General features: G+C 36.9%; 1 protein-coding gene across 1 annotated transcript; it reads right to left on the reverse strand.

The window, feature by feature from the left end:
- Window positions 1-2951: 2951 nt before the first annotated feature.
- LOC138711594 (uncharacterized) lies at window positions 2952-18172 on the reverse strand. Its single transcript, XM_069842740.1, has 5 exons — window positions 17955-18172; window positions 13241-13840; window positions 9438-9674; window positions 7347-7538; window positions 2952-3702 (listed from the first exon to the last, which is right to left on the reverse strand). The coding sequence occupies exons 1-5, from the start codon at window positions 17991-17993 to the stop codon at window positions 3187-3189; spliced, it is 1584 nt and encodes a 527-aa protein (XP_069698841.1). The 5' UTR covers window positions 17994-18172; the 3' UTR covers window positions 2952-3186.
- Between the last annotated feature and the right edge of the window lie 1378 nt (window positions 18173-19550).

A 19550-nucleotide genomic window follows, 5' to 3' on the forward strand; every position in this document is an offset into this window, starting at 1 on the left:
TGGAACAGCAATTTCTATTCGCTGGCAAGTCTACTAAAAAGTATTTCTGCTGTCGATTGCTGGTGCAATACGAGAGCTGACTCTAGGGAAAATGACAGAACCTCACGCTGATGCCGGTACAGCTGGTTTCAAGATCACTGAAATGAGTCCTTGCTATATCAAAGGTACTACGCACAGTGTCCATACTTATAATTTATAATTCCCTATATGCTGGTAGCACTGCTGACAGACGAATGCTGGACCACGACAGTATACATATAGACTATTGTACCACTACTCTCACCTTCAGTCTTTCCAAAACCAATGAATGGATCCAGATTTTTCTATTCCTACATCCATTCTTTCTCCATATGAGCAGCAGGGTGCGAATTAATGGGGGGATGAGGGGATTTCCCCCCTATTGGAAAGTTATCCCCCTCTCATAAATTCATATTAATATCCCTGCCAGGGATAACTTCTATCCCCCCCTCACAAAATATAATTGTTTTAATACGAGTATATGTACTGGTACTTTATAAAGTACAAAGTAAGCAAAGAAAATAATATTGATGTATTATCATCACCGGCAAGCTGACAACAATCAATAACGTAGGAATTATACATCTAATCTTAAGCCTGTTCACGAATATAATCATTATTATGATCAAGATGCAAGACAAGCAACTCAGTGCGACCAAGCATTGAGTAGTATCGAATGAGGATAATAATAATTTTATGTGTGGTATTCTCTATCTAGAATTCTATCCCCTCTCATCAGAAATTTTAATTCTCACCCTGATGAGCAGAGTCGCAAAAAGTATACTTCCTTCTATGTCCATGTTCACTGGAAGATTGAAAAAAAGCTCTACAAAAACCTAGTATATTGAGCAGGGCTTCAAACACTCAACACACCACAAAGTGTTACTGCTTCGTCTGAAGAGACTCTATAGAAGGGAGTTGTGGCAACGTCGTATTTAAAATTCCATAGCCATTAATACATGACCATTTGCATAAATATTTGCGGCAAGATAAGCTGACCACTCTACTCGGACTGAGACCAGGGTTGTGCTGGAGTGGGTTCACAAGTGCTCGTGGGAGCTCTTTGTTAAATGTTTATATTTGTTCCCTGTCCTTTGTTAAAATAGCTCACGAGGGAAAATCATTAAAATAAACGAATTTTCTCGTATTATACATTTTGCTAAAGGGACTGATTGGAAATATAGGAATTTAGTGGATTTTGGACTGCTTGTTGGAGACTTTTTATAATTTTATAATGATTTTCGAGATTTCGTGGAGGAATAACACAATATATCTTTATTATTAACTATTATAGCCAAAGCGAAAAAAAAAAATAATAATACAAATCGCAAATTCTATAACCATTAGTAGCACGAAAGCTCATAGAGGTTATAGTGTAATGAATGACATTGAGAAAGAAGCTTACAGTCTCCCACTTGTCCAGTTTAATTAATGACTATTAAAATGAGAAATCAATGCCTCACTACTGACACTTGAATGCGTCCCACAGTTGAATTGAATCCATTAGTGAGTGAGCAGTTTGTGACCTATTTCATAAGTAAATTATTATTATTATTATTATTATTATTATTATTATTATTATTATTATTATTATCATCATCATTATTATTACTGACAAAAAAGGTAAAGGTAAAGGTATCCCCGTAACATGCCATGAAGGCACTTGGGGGGCATGGAGGTAGAGCCCCATGCTTTCCATGACCTCGGCACTAGAATGAGGTGGTGATTATTATTACTGAAACATCAAACAATTGCTAAATTACTAGTTATGGAAATGAACTTTTGGAGAAGATTGGCTTTAATATCAAAAAGAGACAAAATTAGAAACAACATAATAAAATCTAAAATGGGAGTAAAAAATTCAATACTGGATTATGTACAACATAAGCAATTGCAATGGTACAGTGTGTTGGAAGGATTGCCACCCTACTGGGTGTTCATTTCATAATGTGTCACGACGTCACTGTTGTTGGGTCACCGATTTGAAGCGAGTTTCAGCTTATATGTTAGAGAAGTTGCCTATTATTTAAGGCGTTCTTCAATCTGAACTTGAGAACGTGTACGGTATAACTTGAACGTCGTAGCAACAGATTACGGTCTGTGTGCTACCATAACCTCTTTCGAACTGTGTTTTGCGCCAGCAAGTCGTACGCAGGGTATTTGTTATCATCGGTTGCGTACGGTAACATTCCACAACACAAATCAAATGCTCCGTGTCCATGTTGACCGTCGAAGTTAATGTCAACAAATACGTAAGTAATCGTCTTAACCCTCTCCCCATATCCCGACAGTAAGTATTTCCAAACAGTTCACATTCCTGCCACTACCGGTGTTACCGTACGTATTGGTACGTACTCTTCAGAATGAACGCCGTACTTGCTAGGCAATTTCTCTGCCTCTTAGGTTATACACCTCTGCGGAAGTGTAGGAAGATTGAATTCTCTAGGCTCATCGGCTAGCCACATGACGGCATACAGCGAGCCATGACATACTTTGAACTGAACACCCAGTAGAGGTTGAAGAGAGGGAGACCTAATACTACATGGATTCATGGAATTAAAACAACTATGAGGGAAAGAAGATTGGAGGAAGAACAGTGGGTTAACAGAGAAGATTGAAGAGAATGTTTAAAATTAATTTAAAAAAACTAGAATATTGGGCACTGGAAGATGTGTACACATTGTTAAACCAGATTTAGATAGATTATTATTATTATTGTTATTATTATTATTATTATTATTATTATTATTATTATTATAAAGTAATCATTATTTCTTCCTGCACCTGCTCCATATGTCTCCACTGGCCGCCTAACTCTTATTTTTTGCGAGCCCTTTGTTAAACTATTGCCAGCACATCCCTGACTGAGAACGTCCAAGTTTGGCGAGATGATAATGGGACAATATCAATAATATCATAAATTTTTATTTTGGAATAATTTACATATAGAGAGTACAAAATAATTGGCATTATAAAAGTATATGATCCCAAATATGTTTCCATATAGACGATTTCGTCATATAAAATTTAAAACAGTTACAAAATTACTTTATCTTTGGTTTTGTTTCTTGTTTACTAAGATAAAACATAATGTCGAAAATTGATCTTTACGGCCAAAATCATTAACCATTCGAGACTGGAAAACCAAATTATGACTTTTAGTTCCTTTTAGATATCCATTTGTGAGAACAGTTCATCTGGATCGGGAGTTCGTCTCCAGAAGTCATCATCATCATCATCATCCTTATAATGGGCTCCACTTTCGGAGATCAAACGGAATTTCTCGAGCTCGCTACTCAATTCTAAATCTTCCTCGAATTCGGGTTCTAATTTTGATTCACGCATGCGCTTTAAGATAGCTGTTTCTTCGTCCATTTCATCTGGATCGACAGGCCCGAGCCTGGCTCTTCCTCCAGTCTCGTAATTGGGAGATCTTGTTGATTTGCGTTTCCTCCGGCGCTCGTTCGTGTTACGTCGTTTCGGTCTGGGATAAGATGCCCATTTATCGGCGTCGTCGCAAGAAGCGAAAAGGTCTTCCACGGCCCTAGCAGCCTCGGCGGCTTCATCTTCTTTAGAAGACACATTCTGATTGCTCGAAGTAAGATTTGTCGGCAGGTCTTTCATTCCATCCAGTTGGGGGTTGATCATCAAGCTAGAGGCTTGAAGCCCGAATCGTCCAAGTACCTGTATTAATATTAATAAAATCATGAAAAAGCGAGCTCCTCTGTCTTTACATTCCATCTAACTTAGTAGGTTATTATTTTACGACGTTTTATCAACAGCTTAGACTATTTAGCGTCTGAATGAGGTAAAGGTGATAATGCCAGTGAAATGAATCCGGGGTCCAGCACTGAAAGTTACCCAGCATTTTCTCATATTGGGTTGAGGGAAAACCCCGGAAAAACCTCAACCAGATAACTTGCCCTGACAGGGAATCGAACCCGGGTCACCTGGTTTCGCGGCCAGACGCGCTAACCGTTACAGATGTGGACTCCATCTAACTGAATTTCAATTTTGTTCATTACAGCATGAAATGAAAAGGGACTATTTTTGACACTGAATAAAATCCTTTTCGACGTACTAATGAGTGTCCATGAAGTCCCAATACATTTTCAAAAAATCGCTAACGTATCTCATTCCTTCCTCAGGTGTTGGAAATTGTACAGACAATATGCTAAAAAACTGAAGAATGGATAGCAGTTGTTGCTGCATGTTTAGGTGGTAAAACATTCATACGGAAATCAAAAATATATTTCAACTGAAGTTCAGGAAACTGGTCCCAACACGAGGTAATACCCAGATTCCCGTTAAGAAATTCATGCGCACATGATCTGTAGCAGATGAGGGATGCGAAGGAAAGTTAGGCCCTATCCATATGCGCCGAAAATGTAGTGGTTATTTGAGACACCATCTGAGTAAAGATCTGAGGATACCATGGTCGTCAGTCTGGAAAGCGCTGCACTACAGTCTGAAAAAAACCATCCTACCATATACAAGTGCTTCAAAAATTGAAAGCTGAAGATTACGCTGTATGACGGCAATGTGTTATGATCTCTGTGATAACATTCTCTTGAACGACGAAACCACGTTTTTGTGGACGTGTGAATCGACACAACTGTCACATATGGGCAAATGAGCAACCAAATACAGTAACACCATCGAGTAGGAAAGGGATGCACCCAAAGTGAAGTTTGGCTTCGCATTACCGGTACGAAACAAAAAAGTTCATGACTTCAGAGAAAACAAATCATAGGAGACACGTACGTATAGGTCTATCATTGTTACAGTGATGTTCCTACAAGATGGAACACTGTCTCACTTCGCATTGACTGTCTGTGACTGTCTCAAGGAGACGTTTGAAAACAGGTGGATAGGAAGAGGACCCTCTTGCATCTGGCACCCCCATTCGTCGGACATGACTCTACTGGACTTTTTTTGCCTCGACGTTCATCAAGTAACAGGTCTACAAAACTAAGGTTGCTACTCTGCAAGTGCTGAAACAACGCATAAGCTATGACAGGCGTGCAAAATTGTCATAGTGGATATGTAGCTGAAGGTATTGCAAGCTTCCATGAACCATTTGGAAACAAGTCTTGAGATTGATGGAGGACATGTGGAAAACTGACTTTGTAGTAGGCATCTACTGTAATTATAGTTTTGTTGTATTTGGACCACGTTATCCAATAAATGCACTGGGACTTTATGGATACCTGTACATTACCAGTACACTTGATAATTAACAAATTATTTATCCTTTGCAATTCATAGTTCTACGATCCCGACAGAGAGGGTTCGTGTTTCTGTGGCAAGGACGATAGTGAGTTCTGAGCGATAGCATTCTTTACGGAAATTGCCTGTGAAAATCAGTTTGTGCAATAGACAGTATCTACACTCTTACAGGCTAAGGATTTATGATCTCTTTTTTCATGTTTTAGAAAGTGTGAAAGTGGATATAGGCTATAATGTTCAGAGAGGACATTGTGAACTCATGTTCGATGGAGTGCTGGCAGTTTGAAATGACAATGCGCTCTGTCCAACAGGAAAATGCGTGCAGTAGGCATATTACCTTACTGTGGAGAAAAGACAGGAAATTACAGAAAATTATAGGAGATTTACTGTCTGGATGAGTGTCCGTAACGTTTGGAAGTAGTGTTTTACGTTTAGAACAGGACGAACTTCATTTTCCTACAGTGAGTGCCGTAACACATCGTCCATAATCACAATAGATTGCAACACAAAAAATCTCTCAGTATTTTCACTACAGTCCAGAACTCACTTCGGATGATTTTCACCTTAATTAAATGCTGAATGGTGAAAGGAAAGTGGTTTCAGAGTGATGAGAATTTCAAAACATCCTTGTGCATATGGTCGTCATAATTGCAATAAGAATTTGATGGGGACAGTATCAACAGTCTCGTGGCTGTATGGAAAAAATGTGTGAACGGAAATACTATTTAGAATGTTGAGGTTTGCTAAGAATATTTTGTTTACAATATGAAATCTCATTGTTGCCTTGATAAAGACTTGGCAATAAATAATTAATTAGGGGGCGGAAGTTAAGGGTGTAAACCATAAAGTTCAATGAGCATCGACTTTAGAAAACTCGAAACGTCCTTGACACAGCAGTCATACATGTAAACATACCGTGAATACCTAATGATTGATTAATTGATTTCACGAAGGCTGGATCTGGCCGTTTAGGTCCATTGTACGCCCTATATGCGATAATTGTCCAAGTCAGACGGATGGCCCGGGTAACATTAATGAATCCGAACGCTGACAGCCTGGCCATCCTTCCTGAGCCCTGCAGATTAGGTCCCATCATCTACTGGTGAGCCCGAACCCATAGTCCGGAACCCCACACCTTAGAACCTAGATCAGCATCGGAAACCCTTGACTCCAGCCCATTTATACTATTACAGATGATGGTTGAAATGAGGGAGAAGAGGACAGTGTTGATGGAATGAAAAAGAGAAGCGGGAGTACCCCGAGAAAACCCCTCTGTAACGTCTGTTTTGTCCACCACAATTTCCACCCAGACCTTTCCGGAGATCGAACTCGGCCCGCCTGGATGTAAGGCTAACGCAGCACCGCAGCTACAGACGCGGTGTGCATTCCTACGTCCCACCACGTCTGAATTGAAATATATTAAGGCCTATAATTACTTGGGAGATGCAAATTTAAAAGTATCTGTAATATATTTTGTAGGGTTATATAAATATATGAGCATTCTAAATGTAGCCTATGTGAAGTTAATCTCATATAATTTGCTCGTAGACAAAACTTACATGGGAACAATTTCTCTTAACATTGCATGATGTAGATGAGAACAAAAGATATGCGATTCTGAGTAGTCAACAAGCCTACTATTTGTTCGTTCCTGAGTAACATACCCTGATGTTACATATTCCTGCATATACCTACATAATTTTTTAGCAAGGCTCATTCACAATGGAAATTAAACATACCGGTGAACGTAACAAACACAGAAGTTTGCTGTCAGGTTATTCACAATGATTTACATAAACATTAACATTAAAATTACCGTTTTTAGACAATAACATGAAAGTCTGCGAACTCCAAACTTTTATGTTTATGCACGTGATTTGAAAACAACACACAATCATATAGCTCTGAAGTAGACAACAGAATATTATGGTGAAATGACGTTGTTCTGTTTGCATGTTTACCAAGTATCTTTGCGGTTATGTTTATATTCCCATTGTGAATGGTGAATTAATAAGGCATAAATACCGGTATGTCATTGTTTTGGCTACAACATCAGTTGTCCTGAATATACCATAAGTATTATTGAAAGGTAATACTACCTGTGAAATATAAAAATGTTTCTCGTTGTCTGGTAACGAGTCCCAGGCAGCTGATACGGTGGCTTTCAATTTATTCTTTGAAGTGTCTGGGTACAGCCAGTGGTATAGAGTGCGAGTTCGCTTGCTAAATAGGGACTTCGCTGCCTTCACCACCTCTTCTTGCTTGTCGTCTGCCACTTTAATTCTTGTTCCCTGCGCATTGCAAACACAGAAATAACCTATACTGATTCTGTCCCCAGTACACACAAGCCACAGAGACTTAGATATATTTATTTCATCATTCCAACATGGGGGATTAGATACAATCCACATAATAATCCGTCATCACTATTTATACCACTCATTTTCAACCGGTGTGCCGCGAGAAAACATAGCTACATACGAAGTGTTTAAAAATGCGAGAAATAGAAATGGGAATAACAGTAAAAAAAAGCGGATTGGACACACTCGTAAAGAATTATTCACCTTGAATCGGTATAAGAATAGGTGAGCACAGTTTAAATTTTGAAGGAGGGGACCCCTGTGCTGTTTCTAGGCAGCCTACGTTTTCTTCGTGATGAAGATGACCTTTCAGAAGTACGAGTAGTTACAGGGAGGGTTGTCATCATTGTGAACAGTTTGTGTATATTATTGCAAGTAAGTCACTGTTATAATGTTGCAGAGTTTCAACAGCTTTCATTTTCTTTCTGAGAGACTTCGGAGGGCGGTTACTCCTAAAAAAATTCTCTCCGGCACCGGGACTCGAATCCGGGTTTTCAGCTCTAGGTGCTGACGCTTTGTCCACTAAGCCACACCGGATTCCAATTCCGATGCCGGATCGAATCCCCTCAGTTTAAGTCCTATCTCTCATTTTTCCCTTTGGTGGCCTACCCTCATGTACTGTGTTACAGAATATGTGACAGTGGAACAATGTACAGAGGTGCACTCATTACGAGTGACTAAGTGGCCGGGATCAGCGCCGTCTCGAATCACTGATTACTTACGCATATCACATTATTATACGTACCGAAGTACATATGATATTTCAGTGAAGGAATTCTGCGTTATCATATGATGAAGGATGGATAGAACAGAGAAAAAAATCTCTTCGGCACCGGGACTCGAACCCGGGTTTTCAGCTCTACGTGTTGAGGCTTAGAGGACCAAGCCACACAGGATTCCAGTTTTTCTCTGTTCTATATCTCAATATCATATCGCGTGTGTAGGATCTTTGAGTATATCAGTAGCCCGTTGGGTATTGTTGAGTTTCTGTTTCTATTGTCGTGTGTTAATAGATCGCTTGTGTTCACGTACCTAACTGATTTGGATTTTGTTTTAATATGTATGGTATTGGTGATTAAGACAGTGATAAATCATGGTATGTAAATTTGCAATCCGATATTTGGCTTGGTGACTGAGAGAAGCCATGAAAAAAAAAACCCCAGTCAGATTGGTTAGTTACGGAGTTCGAACCTGAGACCTCCAGAAGACGAGTCTCAAACATCTTGCTCGCTTATAGCAGTTTTAATTAATAAGTTCTTATTGAAATTCATAAATTGGCTGTTCTCGAAATGTTCCATGCATGGACAATTTCCGCTCAAATATTTCGTATTTTGTTTTAGCAAGTTCTATCGCCCAATATTTATAATATTATAATATTTATAATTTTATATTTATGCTGTCTTTTCTCACTTTGTAGATCTCTTGGATATGGAACAACAAGTTTTGATGGAGAAATCATTGCAATAAGCGAAAATCTCAGAAATCTTCTATGCCACATCAATAAATTTAAGAATACAGTTATATTGTCAGACTCCAAAGCAGCTATTCTATCAATAGTCTCTAAACACACACATTCATCTCAAATAGCATAAATAACTAAAATGCTCTCTCAATTAATATCACTAAATAAAAGAATTGTATTCCAATGGATACTATCCCATTGTGGAATCCTGGGAAACGAGAATGCGGAAAATAATGTCGTCTTCATCATCATCATCATCATCATCATCATCATCACCATCATTATTATTATTATTATTATTATTATTATTATTATTATTATTATTATTATTATTTTAAAACTGTGAAATGTAAAACAAGTAAACATACCAAAGTCGTATTCACATCCTTTTCTAATAGTGAAAAGGCCGAAGACTCCAGAGAAACATTTTTGTTTCGAAATGGGATATTTTCGTTTGTTAAGCTGTGAGGATATATTGCCGCCAAAGCATCATCATTGTCATTCGATGTTGTGTTATCACTTCTTTCATTTTCATTTTCGGAATAGTTTAACTGCAACTGAGGATAATCAGATGCAGAATCCAGTACTGGGAGACTTATTTCTTCCTGTCAAAGAAAATAATACTTGGTAATACATAAGCTACACTGTAATAATTAAAATATTTCCACTGTTTTAATGCTTTTCAGCGACAGTGACGACGACAGGTTAGTTCGGGGAGAAATATCTCCTTCCAGAGAAAACCAATGGCGCAGCCAGGATTTTAATCTGGGAGGTGTTAAAATAAAATTTCGTGCTTGCTAAAAAATAAGGAAATAATTGAATAAATTATTATCAGCTGGAATGGTATTAAACCATGTTATGTTTATGTTTCCAAAGTTTCTTCGAAAGCTTACTCGTTTTAATGAAACCGCTACCACTACCACTACCACTAGTATTTATCTCGTCTAATTTTTGAAGGGTTAGATATAAAATTTGTAACATATCACGATACAAAACTCTTTATTTTGTTTTAGCTTTAAATTCACATTTAACCTAGGTACAGTAGCGGAGGCATGACCTGTCCTGTGGCCTTATCATGTGGCGTGGATATATCACAAACGGGTATAGAGGAGGAAGATAGGTCTGAGATGAACTTCCGTGTCGGTGAATTCATATAGGCTAATATTAACCATCATGAAACAAACTCTATTTCTGGTAGCTTAGCCTTTCTCCTCTCAAACAGCTCGCATGCCAGGTCTCGCCTCCTCATCTATACCAGTAACCACAAATGGAAATTTAGATGTTGAGGATCTCTTGAGTTGCAATTCTTTGGTGACTTCTTTTACAGTTAGGCCTACTATAATTTCTCTGTAGATGTTAAGGTTGGCCAAACCATTCAGTCTGTTTTCACACATTTTATTTCTTAGATATGGCTTAATCGACAAAGTACTGTGGGACTTGTATATACAAGCAAAATACAGGAGATTGTCATAAACTTCTATAACTTACATACACTAGGAAATACGAGGATACTAGTATAGAATGTTTTTTTGTTGTTTACAACAATTTAGGGTTTTTATAGGATTATTTGGGATATGTCTTTCTTTGAAATTATTAATAAGAAGAAAAATGAACTCTTCAATAATACCGGTAATAATAATAATAATAATAATAATAATAATAATAATAATAATAATAATAGTAATAATAATAATGATAATAATAATACTAATAATAATAATAATAATTTATTTTCAAACATTTTATGTGAAATGCTTTAAACTATATTGCGTTACATTGGTTGTATTACAGTGAATATTAGCGATTAATTGAAATTAAAAAGCACTTGCATCTGAGGCTGCGCCACTGGAGAAAACTAATCCTCTTTGGCTAGGATTATAGTGAATTATGATGGAGTATCTATATTTCCTCGTACCTATATGGACTATTATTTATAAGAGATTAATAATAACTATAAAGTTCATAATTTTATAATTTTTCATAAAATATGGCATTTAAAGTATTCTGTTGCATGCCTGCTTTTATTTTGAAACTCTCTCAAGTTACTCTCTCGAATACAAAATGGTACTTGTTGAAAATAAAAGTGCTAATCAAATGAAGATACAAGTCTCCAGTCATTTATTAAAATGATTTGAAACCTTTTTGTATTCTCACTGTACTTTGGGTTAGGTTAGGTCACGATGGCTACGGGCGGGTTAGGACGTCCCTTTGCACGTCGGCTATACTGAGCCTATTGTGCACCCCGAATTTATAGAATGAATGAGGATGTACCAGCCCGCCGGCCGCATGTGACCCCTCACCCGCTCACCCAATGGGGGCCTCCTACTCCCCTCCCGCTCTAAGTTCATTCTGCCAAGGTGACCAAGCAGCGCAGGATCCATTTCAGCGGCCCCTATAAGGTGTCGAAGCGCCCTTGGAAGTGCTCTTAAGGAGTGAATCATAGCAGAGATATTGCGGAAGGCTGGGAACCCAGGAACGGCTGCGGAGAGGACGTCCCTTCTCGTAAGCGGATGAAGACATGCGTCTTAACCTGAATATGTCTATGGAATGAGATGAAGAAGATGAATATGATATCTAAATTCTTTTTCTACACGGGAGGGGAAGGGAAATGGACCGTGGCAATGAAAATTCCAACCCGGCATTTGTCTAAGTAACTGTGGAAAACCAAGGAAAAACCACAGTCAGTTTGGTCGGTCCGGGAATCGAACCACGGACCTCCCGAATGCGAGTCCCATGAGGAACGCATGAGCCAACTCGCTCGGTTCACTGTACTTTAACGTAAGTATTTAAATTCAACCCTCCGGTAGCACAGGCTTATTCCGCGAACGTTTCATTGCGCTAATACAAAGAAGTTTCAAAATCAATAAATATGTATTATGCGCCCAAGGCACTAGCCGCATTGCAAGCAGGTTGCTGCTGTCGGTTGTTATCATTAGTTTTTTTTATTACATTACAGATCTGCCAACTTCCCTGCATAGCGCCAGTCACCAGCACTTACTCCACAACTTCCGTTCAGCCATATTGATCCGATAATCTCTCGAATTTAGTGGTGAAAACAAAACTTTCGTTTCTAATGCCATATTTTCGTACCATTGCTGTTGTTTTCAGTAGTTAGTTGTTATTATTATTATTATTATTATTATTATTATTATTATTATTATTATTATTATTATTTATCCAATGCCTACTCCATTTTACATGATTCGGGTTCTGCATATTCCGAATAGATGGCAGGACTGTGACCCATCTTCGAGTTTCACACCACTTCGGCAGCTCACGCTATACATTATGTGTATGTGTGGAGAGTTATGTCGTGTACTAGGGTGAATGTATGGAACGAGTGATGACGATGAAGATAAGAAAAGGAGAAGGGGAAACCCGGTGCCGGCACGTAGCCTACTCCCGTCAAATAGCACCAAGGAGGTCGCCAGGCTTAACATCCCCGTCCGACGGACGAATCACTATCAACAGCAACATATGCCTTCTCTTCATATGCATTGAGGAGAGATTTGGGTTTTAATCCAAGCTTATTGGTGCACAATCTAGTGATTAGACTATTATTATTATTATTATTATTATTATTATTATTATTATTATTATTATTATTATTATTAAAAGTTATCCCTTAACAAGTTATCATCTTCCATGTTTTGATCTCTCGTAGGTTGGCAGGTCTGATGTTACATGCGCTATGGTTGTCAAGAATGACATAAGGCGTTTACGTTAAGATTATTGTTTTTTGGTCCTACAGAATATATGTTATGGTAATAATTAATATTAGAGGAGAAAAATTCGCTCCGGCGCCGGGGATCGAACCCGGGTCCTTGGTTTTACGTAACAAGCGCTCTCACCATTGAGCTAAGCCGTAGTCCAATCCACAGCATTGGATCGAACTTACCTCCTCCAGTATTTTTCCCTTTGTGGCCTGACTCCAAGTTGGGCACGTATGTTGACATGTTATATTAAGTCAACTGCCATTATACAAGGAGCGCACTCACTTGAGAGACTTGGTGGCCGGGATTTCACAGTACGTAAAACAAAGGACCCGGGTTCGATCCCCGGCTCCGGAGCGATATTAATTGTAAGGCGTTTAGTTGCTGATACGGGTGGACTCTTCGGCGCATAATACGTACGTAAGGAGTAAACTCATAATAAAAATATATAACCTTACCATGATAACATTCTGAAGTTCGTCAGACGGGATGATCTCTTCCTTTGCATAGCCAATTGGTTCTGCAGCAACATTCAATAAGTGATCTGTTTCCTCGAAAGTTCTATTACAGTCCGAAACGTTGGACTCCCGAGTAAACAGTTGGTTATTTGTTTGTGCTACTTCCTCAACATTACTCTCATCGCTCACGGTTGACATCTCTGGAGGAAAAGTATTGTGTCCAGACGTGACTTGATCCTCTGGTGGTTGCCACTGTTGTTGTTGTTGTTGTTGTTGTAACAGATTCTCATAGAGCTCCTGGCCTTTCACAGTCTCTGCAGATGAAGGTAATGAGAACATTTGGCCTGGACTGGAAGAAATTGGCGACGGAACTCCTCCATTGAATGTTAGTGGATTCGGAAATCGAGGCCCAACGAAAGATGAAAAGGGTGCTAGTCGAACAATCCTCAGTGGTATTCGGTTGGGCATAAGAGGAATAGGATTTTCGCCCAATGGGTACGTCAGAAGAGGTGGTTTTCCTGAAGTCGAAACTGTGAATATATTTCTCCTTTTCTGCCAAGGGCTTACCAACAACAAGCAGGGTCTGGGTTGCTGAATTGGCTATAAAATTAATTAAAAATCACATGTACAGTGTAGGTTACAATTCATAATTTTGATTATAAAGTGAAAGATGAATTGCTCACGAACATGCATGTTATTTAGATGAATGGTAAACTAGGCTGTAGAACACTGAGATTTTGAGCTCAACACTAGAAGAACATGATATGGTGTAAGGATCATCCTCCAGAAGCCTTTTACGAAATACGAAAAGCCTGAAATCCCATAAGGGCAACGGCCTCCTACAGGAGTGTAGGGTGAGCTGAAGGTCTACTACACTTGGGGAGCCAGTCCAAGAGAGCTTACACTATACACTTACAAACTAAACACATGAACAAATTATACCAACTAAACATGAAAAACTATACAGACTAAACACATAAATTATGCAAACTAAACATCCCACAAAAATATGCAAACTGAACATATAAATTATAATCTGAACACAACTGTCTACACTAAACACACGATAAAAGAAAAAGAAAAAATTTGCACAAACTGAACACATACATAATCTTAACTCACACACAAACTAAATACATAAAAACCTATACCAATTGCACACATAAATTGTACAGTCTAAACACCCATTCTATCTAAACTAAACGCACAAAAACGATACAATTGAACTCAAAAATTATACTTTGAACACAAAAATTATACTAACTAAATATCTGAACTATACTAACTACACACGGAGTCAAACTATCCAAACTAAAACACACAAAACTTTACAACTGAACACAAAAATTATACTAACTAAATACATGAACTATACCAACTACACACGGAGTCAAACTATCCAAACTAAAACACACAAAACTATACAACTGAACACAAAAATTATACTAACTAAATACATGAACTATACCAACTACACACGGAGTCAAACTATCCAAACTAAAACACACAAAACTATACAACTGAACACAAAAATTATACTAACTAAATACATGAACTATACCAACTACACACGGAGTCAAACTATCCAAACTAAAACACACAAAACCATACAACTGAACACAAAAATTATACTAACTAAATACATGAACTGTACCAACTACACACGGAGTCAGACTATCCAAACTAAAACACACAAAACCATACTGAAGCCTTTTACAACAGGATAAGTTCTTCGAATTAGTTTTATGCTGGACTTTGTGGACTCGGAGCCATTCTAATAGTTATGACAAGACGAAAAATCCGACTTTACCTGGCCTTGAGCTTATTTTGAAACTCCTCTATATAGCACTGACATAGTATCAAAACCACATAGTAATGACGTAAACTAACATTTTTCACAATTTCATATCCCAGTAGATTCTCTCCTTAAGTGTTTATAATTTTCAAACCATTGGTTCTACTTCACATCTAAAACAATATTTAGGAATGAAATAAGTATAACAAATCCTTCAATAACTGTCTATTTTAACCTAATGAGTAATACAAGAAATTACATTAGGTCATTATACAATAAATTTTACAGATTCATAACACGCTACCATTCTTTGCGTCGTGATGACTGCTGCAACTTTTTACCCATTTTAACCGTGTCATCTTTATACTCATAAGCTACACACATGCTTTTGCAGACTTCTAGTCAAGGCACAGATTCTGTTATTTTAACATCTAGACCGTATATGACAGTAGTGTCAGAGTTGTAAGCTCCGAAACCGGTTGTGGTGCTAGAGACGTCCAGTCATAGCGTGAACTTGCTTATGTCTGTGGAAGCACCGGAGCACGCAACGAGTTATAGTGGAGCGCTCCACTCCGTTTAGGCTGTGTCTGACAACGCTGCTATATGAGGTTTAATTACTACAATTACCACCCTTTTTCAAATTATTATTATCATATTGCTTTCTCTTTGTGCAGTCATTCATATAATGTTGTAATTATCTCACATCATGTATTTTATCATATTTTATTATGTTGCTTTTTACCTACGTCTTTATGCTTAAATCATTACCATATGCTAATTAGACCTGAAGATGCCATTTAATTGGCGAAAGCGCTAGTCATATATTTATATTTTTTATTGTATAATGACCTAATGTAATTTCTTGCATTACTCATTAGTTAAAATAGACAGTTATTGAAGGATTTATTATACTTATTACATTTATATGCTAACTTGTCGGACCAATATGCCTCTTAAATATGTAGGAAGTTTTTTTTTACATAGTTTATAAACAGTTAGTCTATAGCCATAGCGTTCTTAACGGGACTTTGACATAGGCTACATATTTGTTGTAGGTACTAAGTAATAGACTAAACAATACTTATTTACAAATGGCTTTTATGGAACCCGGAAGTTCATTGCCACTCTCGGTCCCTATCCTGAGCAAGATTAATCCAGTTCCTAGTATCATATCCCACTTCCCTCTATTTTAATATTATCCTCCCTTCTACATCTCAGCCTCCCCAAAGGTCTTTTTCCCTGAGGTCTTCCAGCTATCACTCTATATGCATTTCTGGATTCACCCATACGTAGAACATGCCCTGCCATCTCAAACGTCTGGATTTAATGTTCCTAATTATGTCAGGTGAAGAATATAAAGCGTGCAGTTCTGCGTTGTGTAACTTTCTCCATTCTCCTGTAACTTCATCCCTCATATACCCAAATATTTTACTAAGCACGTTATTCTCAAACACCCTTAACCTCTGTTACTCTCTCAAAGTGAAAGTTCAAGTTTCACAACCATACAGAACAACCGGTAATATAATTAACCGTTTTATAAATTTTAACTTTCAGATTTTTGAGAGCAGATTGGATAACAAAAACTTCTCAATCGAATAATAACAGCCATTTCCCATATTTATTCTGCGTTTAATTTCCTCTCGAATGTCATTTTTGTTACAGTTGTTCCAACGTATTTGAATTTTTCCACCTCTTCAAAGGATAAATTTCGAATTTTTATATTTCCATTTCGTACTATGCTCTGGTCACGAGACATAACCATATACTTTGTTTTTCGGGGTCTACTTTCAAACCTATCTCTTTACTTGCTTCAAATAAAATTCCCGTGTTTTTACCTACTCGTTTGTGGATATTCTTCTAACAATTGATTAAATAATGTTAATAATAATTGTTAAAATAGATATTGTAAATGTAAATAAATATAGTAGGCCTATAGAATCTTAAAGTTTTCTTATTTTCTGATCATTTTGTATTTAGGGTTCAATATCATAAGCCTTTTGGTTTTTGAGTTGTCACATGTTTAGTACACCGAACAGATGCATTAAGAGCCCATCCATAGTGACAGCGCAAATTAGTGTTTCTAGTAATGGATATTCGATAAGCTGTAATCGATTATCGATAAAATGTAAATGCTACCAAAATAAAGAAATTGAATAGCATAATTTTTATATTCCTGGTGTTGTATTTTTGATTCAGGAAAATAGGCTACTTGTATTTTTACTCGTAAAAGAGGAGTATTTATTCCGTGGATCAATAATACTATATGACTTTGATACTAAAACTGATGTTTAGTCAACTGTCCGAAGACAGGTTTGAACCTCATAAGTGATATCAATAAGGCATTACTCATGAGGCAACTAAGCCAGGAATTAATGGGGCAGCTTGGTCAGATCCTTTACCCTTTCATTGCATACATGAACATATTACGCTGACTACGAAAACTGTCGGTGAATTTTGTATCGATTGTTAACACCAACATTATATTAATGCTATTCTACAACCAGGAGGGTAAACCCCTATAATACATCTGTTCCCACTTTTCTTCCTCTCTAATGACCCTTCGATATACGTACCTTCTCGTAGGTGTATGTATTTGAATCGAAATGGACAGTAGTGTTCAAATAAATTTGATAGATTATGATTATGATGGTAAAGTATAGAGAAGTATTAAGATTTTCCCTAAGTTTAATCTTACTGTAAATACTAGTACTATAATATCAAGCCATTTTGTTTTATGTCATGACCGTGAAAACTTTAGCTATTTCAAATCCTGCTTGATCATTTCTTCTCCGACTAGAACTTAACAGGCGGCATAAAGTGAGTCAAGTTGACTTACGTTTGCCTCTCTAATGATACGATGACATTAAAAGAAGGTCTAGATAATCACCAAAGTAAATTGATCACTGAAGTTGAACTTACTTTCGCCTCTGACATGCCGTCCATTTCGACGCAATTCATTATATTCTTTCTTACATACGCGTAACTACGAGCGTTTATACACACACTCTCTTAAGTAGATGTAACAATGTCTTCTCATATATATTTAACTATATTTAAAACAGATTAATAATAGATATTAAGGATTGTAATGGAGCGAACCGAGGAAACGCAAACCCCCGCAGTAAAGTTATGATAAATTATTCGTATATTATTTTCCTTCTTATTGTTGCGTAAAGACAGATCACAATCTAGAACATCAACCTTCCTTGTATAAAATAACGTAGGCAACGAATGAATTTCAATATTTTCCCTTGTTGTAGTGATCTAAAAGTTTATACAGGCCGAAAATAATATGAATCTTGAGTAAATAGACCCAATAATTCAACATCGTGTCTCTAGGGTTCATATTTTACACACTCAAGATTCGTAAAATGTTTCTATGCTGTGGGGGTTCTACAGCTTACTACAATGGATGCCATGTTTTCAGCTGTTCAAAGAATAAAATTGACCTAAATCAACATATCTTGACTGCATCATACTTAGATCGATACTTCGCTATTGATGTGCATAAATAACTAGTTTTACTCTTAAAAATAGACTTTTCATTGCTTTCAATTTGCATACAGTATTACATGTATTATCACCAGGGAAAGGATTTATATGTAAATACATATTTACTTATAAAGCTAATATAATTTATATTTTGCATTATCTTTATGTTTCACAATGTGTAGGGTTGAAAAATCCTACTTTTATTTTCCATATTTTTCCATATTTTAGAGTTTAGTACATATTTTCGTTAATTTCCATATATTTTCCATATTTCATATAAAACAGTCCATATTATATTAGGTTTAACAATAAAACAAAACAAAATTCCATTAACTTTTAAAAATACATTTCAACAATAGAGATTTAAACACATGTTCAGTAATCCCTTTAACATCAGAGTTATTTGAAAATTAGCAGTCCTATCAACAATGGGAAAGTAAGTTACAAAACTGTATTAATTTAATTTAAAATTTTTAACAGACTTCAGTTGTGCAGCTCAACAGTTAAATGCCAGTCAGAGTACACATAGGTTCAGTTTTGTAAATCATACTATAAAGACGGTAAATATGCCAAAAGTACGTCATTCAGTCAATTTAAAATCAAAACTAACAAGTTACATTTCAGAATTTAAAGAAGATGGTTTATCAACTGACAATAAAATATTATTTTGTAATTTGTGTCAGTGTGCAGTATCATCTACACAAAAGTTCCTGGTGCAACAACACATTACAACTAGTAAACATCAGGCCAACAAACAACTAAATTCCAAGCAGAGACAATTGTTTTTAACACAACCAACAACATCGAATGTAAGATCTGAGTTTAACATCGACCTGTGCCGTTCTCTCATCTCTGCTGATATTCCTCTCTACAAACTAAAGAATAAGGTCTTCAGGGAATTCCTTGAAAAATATACTCAACATACAATCCCGGATGAGTCAACACTTAGGAAGACGTATGCTCCATCCATCTACGATGAGACAATACAGAAGATAAGAGATGAAATTAAAGATAGTTCAATTT

This window comes from Periplaneta americana, chromosome 13 (assembly GCF_040183065.1).
Source record: "Periplaneta americana isolate PAMFEO1 chromosome 13, P.americana_PAMFEO1_priV1, whole genome shotgun sequence".
In the NCBI taxonomy this organism is placed as follows: domain Eukaryota; kingdom Metazoa; phylum Arthropoda; class Insecta; order Blattodea; family Blattidae; genus Periplaneta; species Periplaneta americana.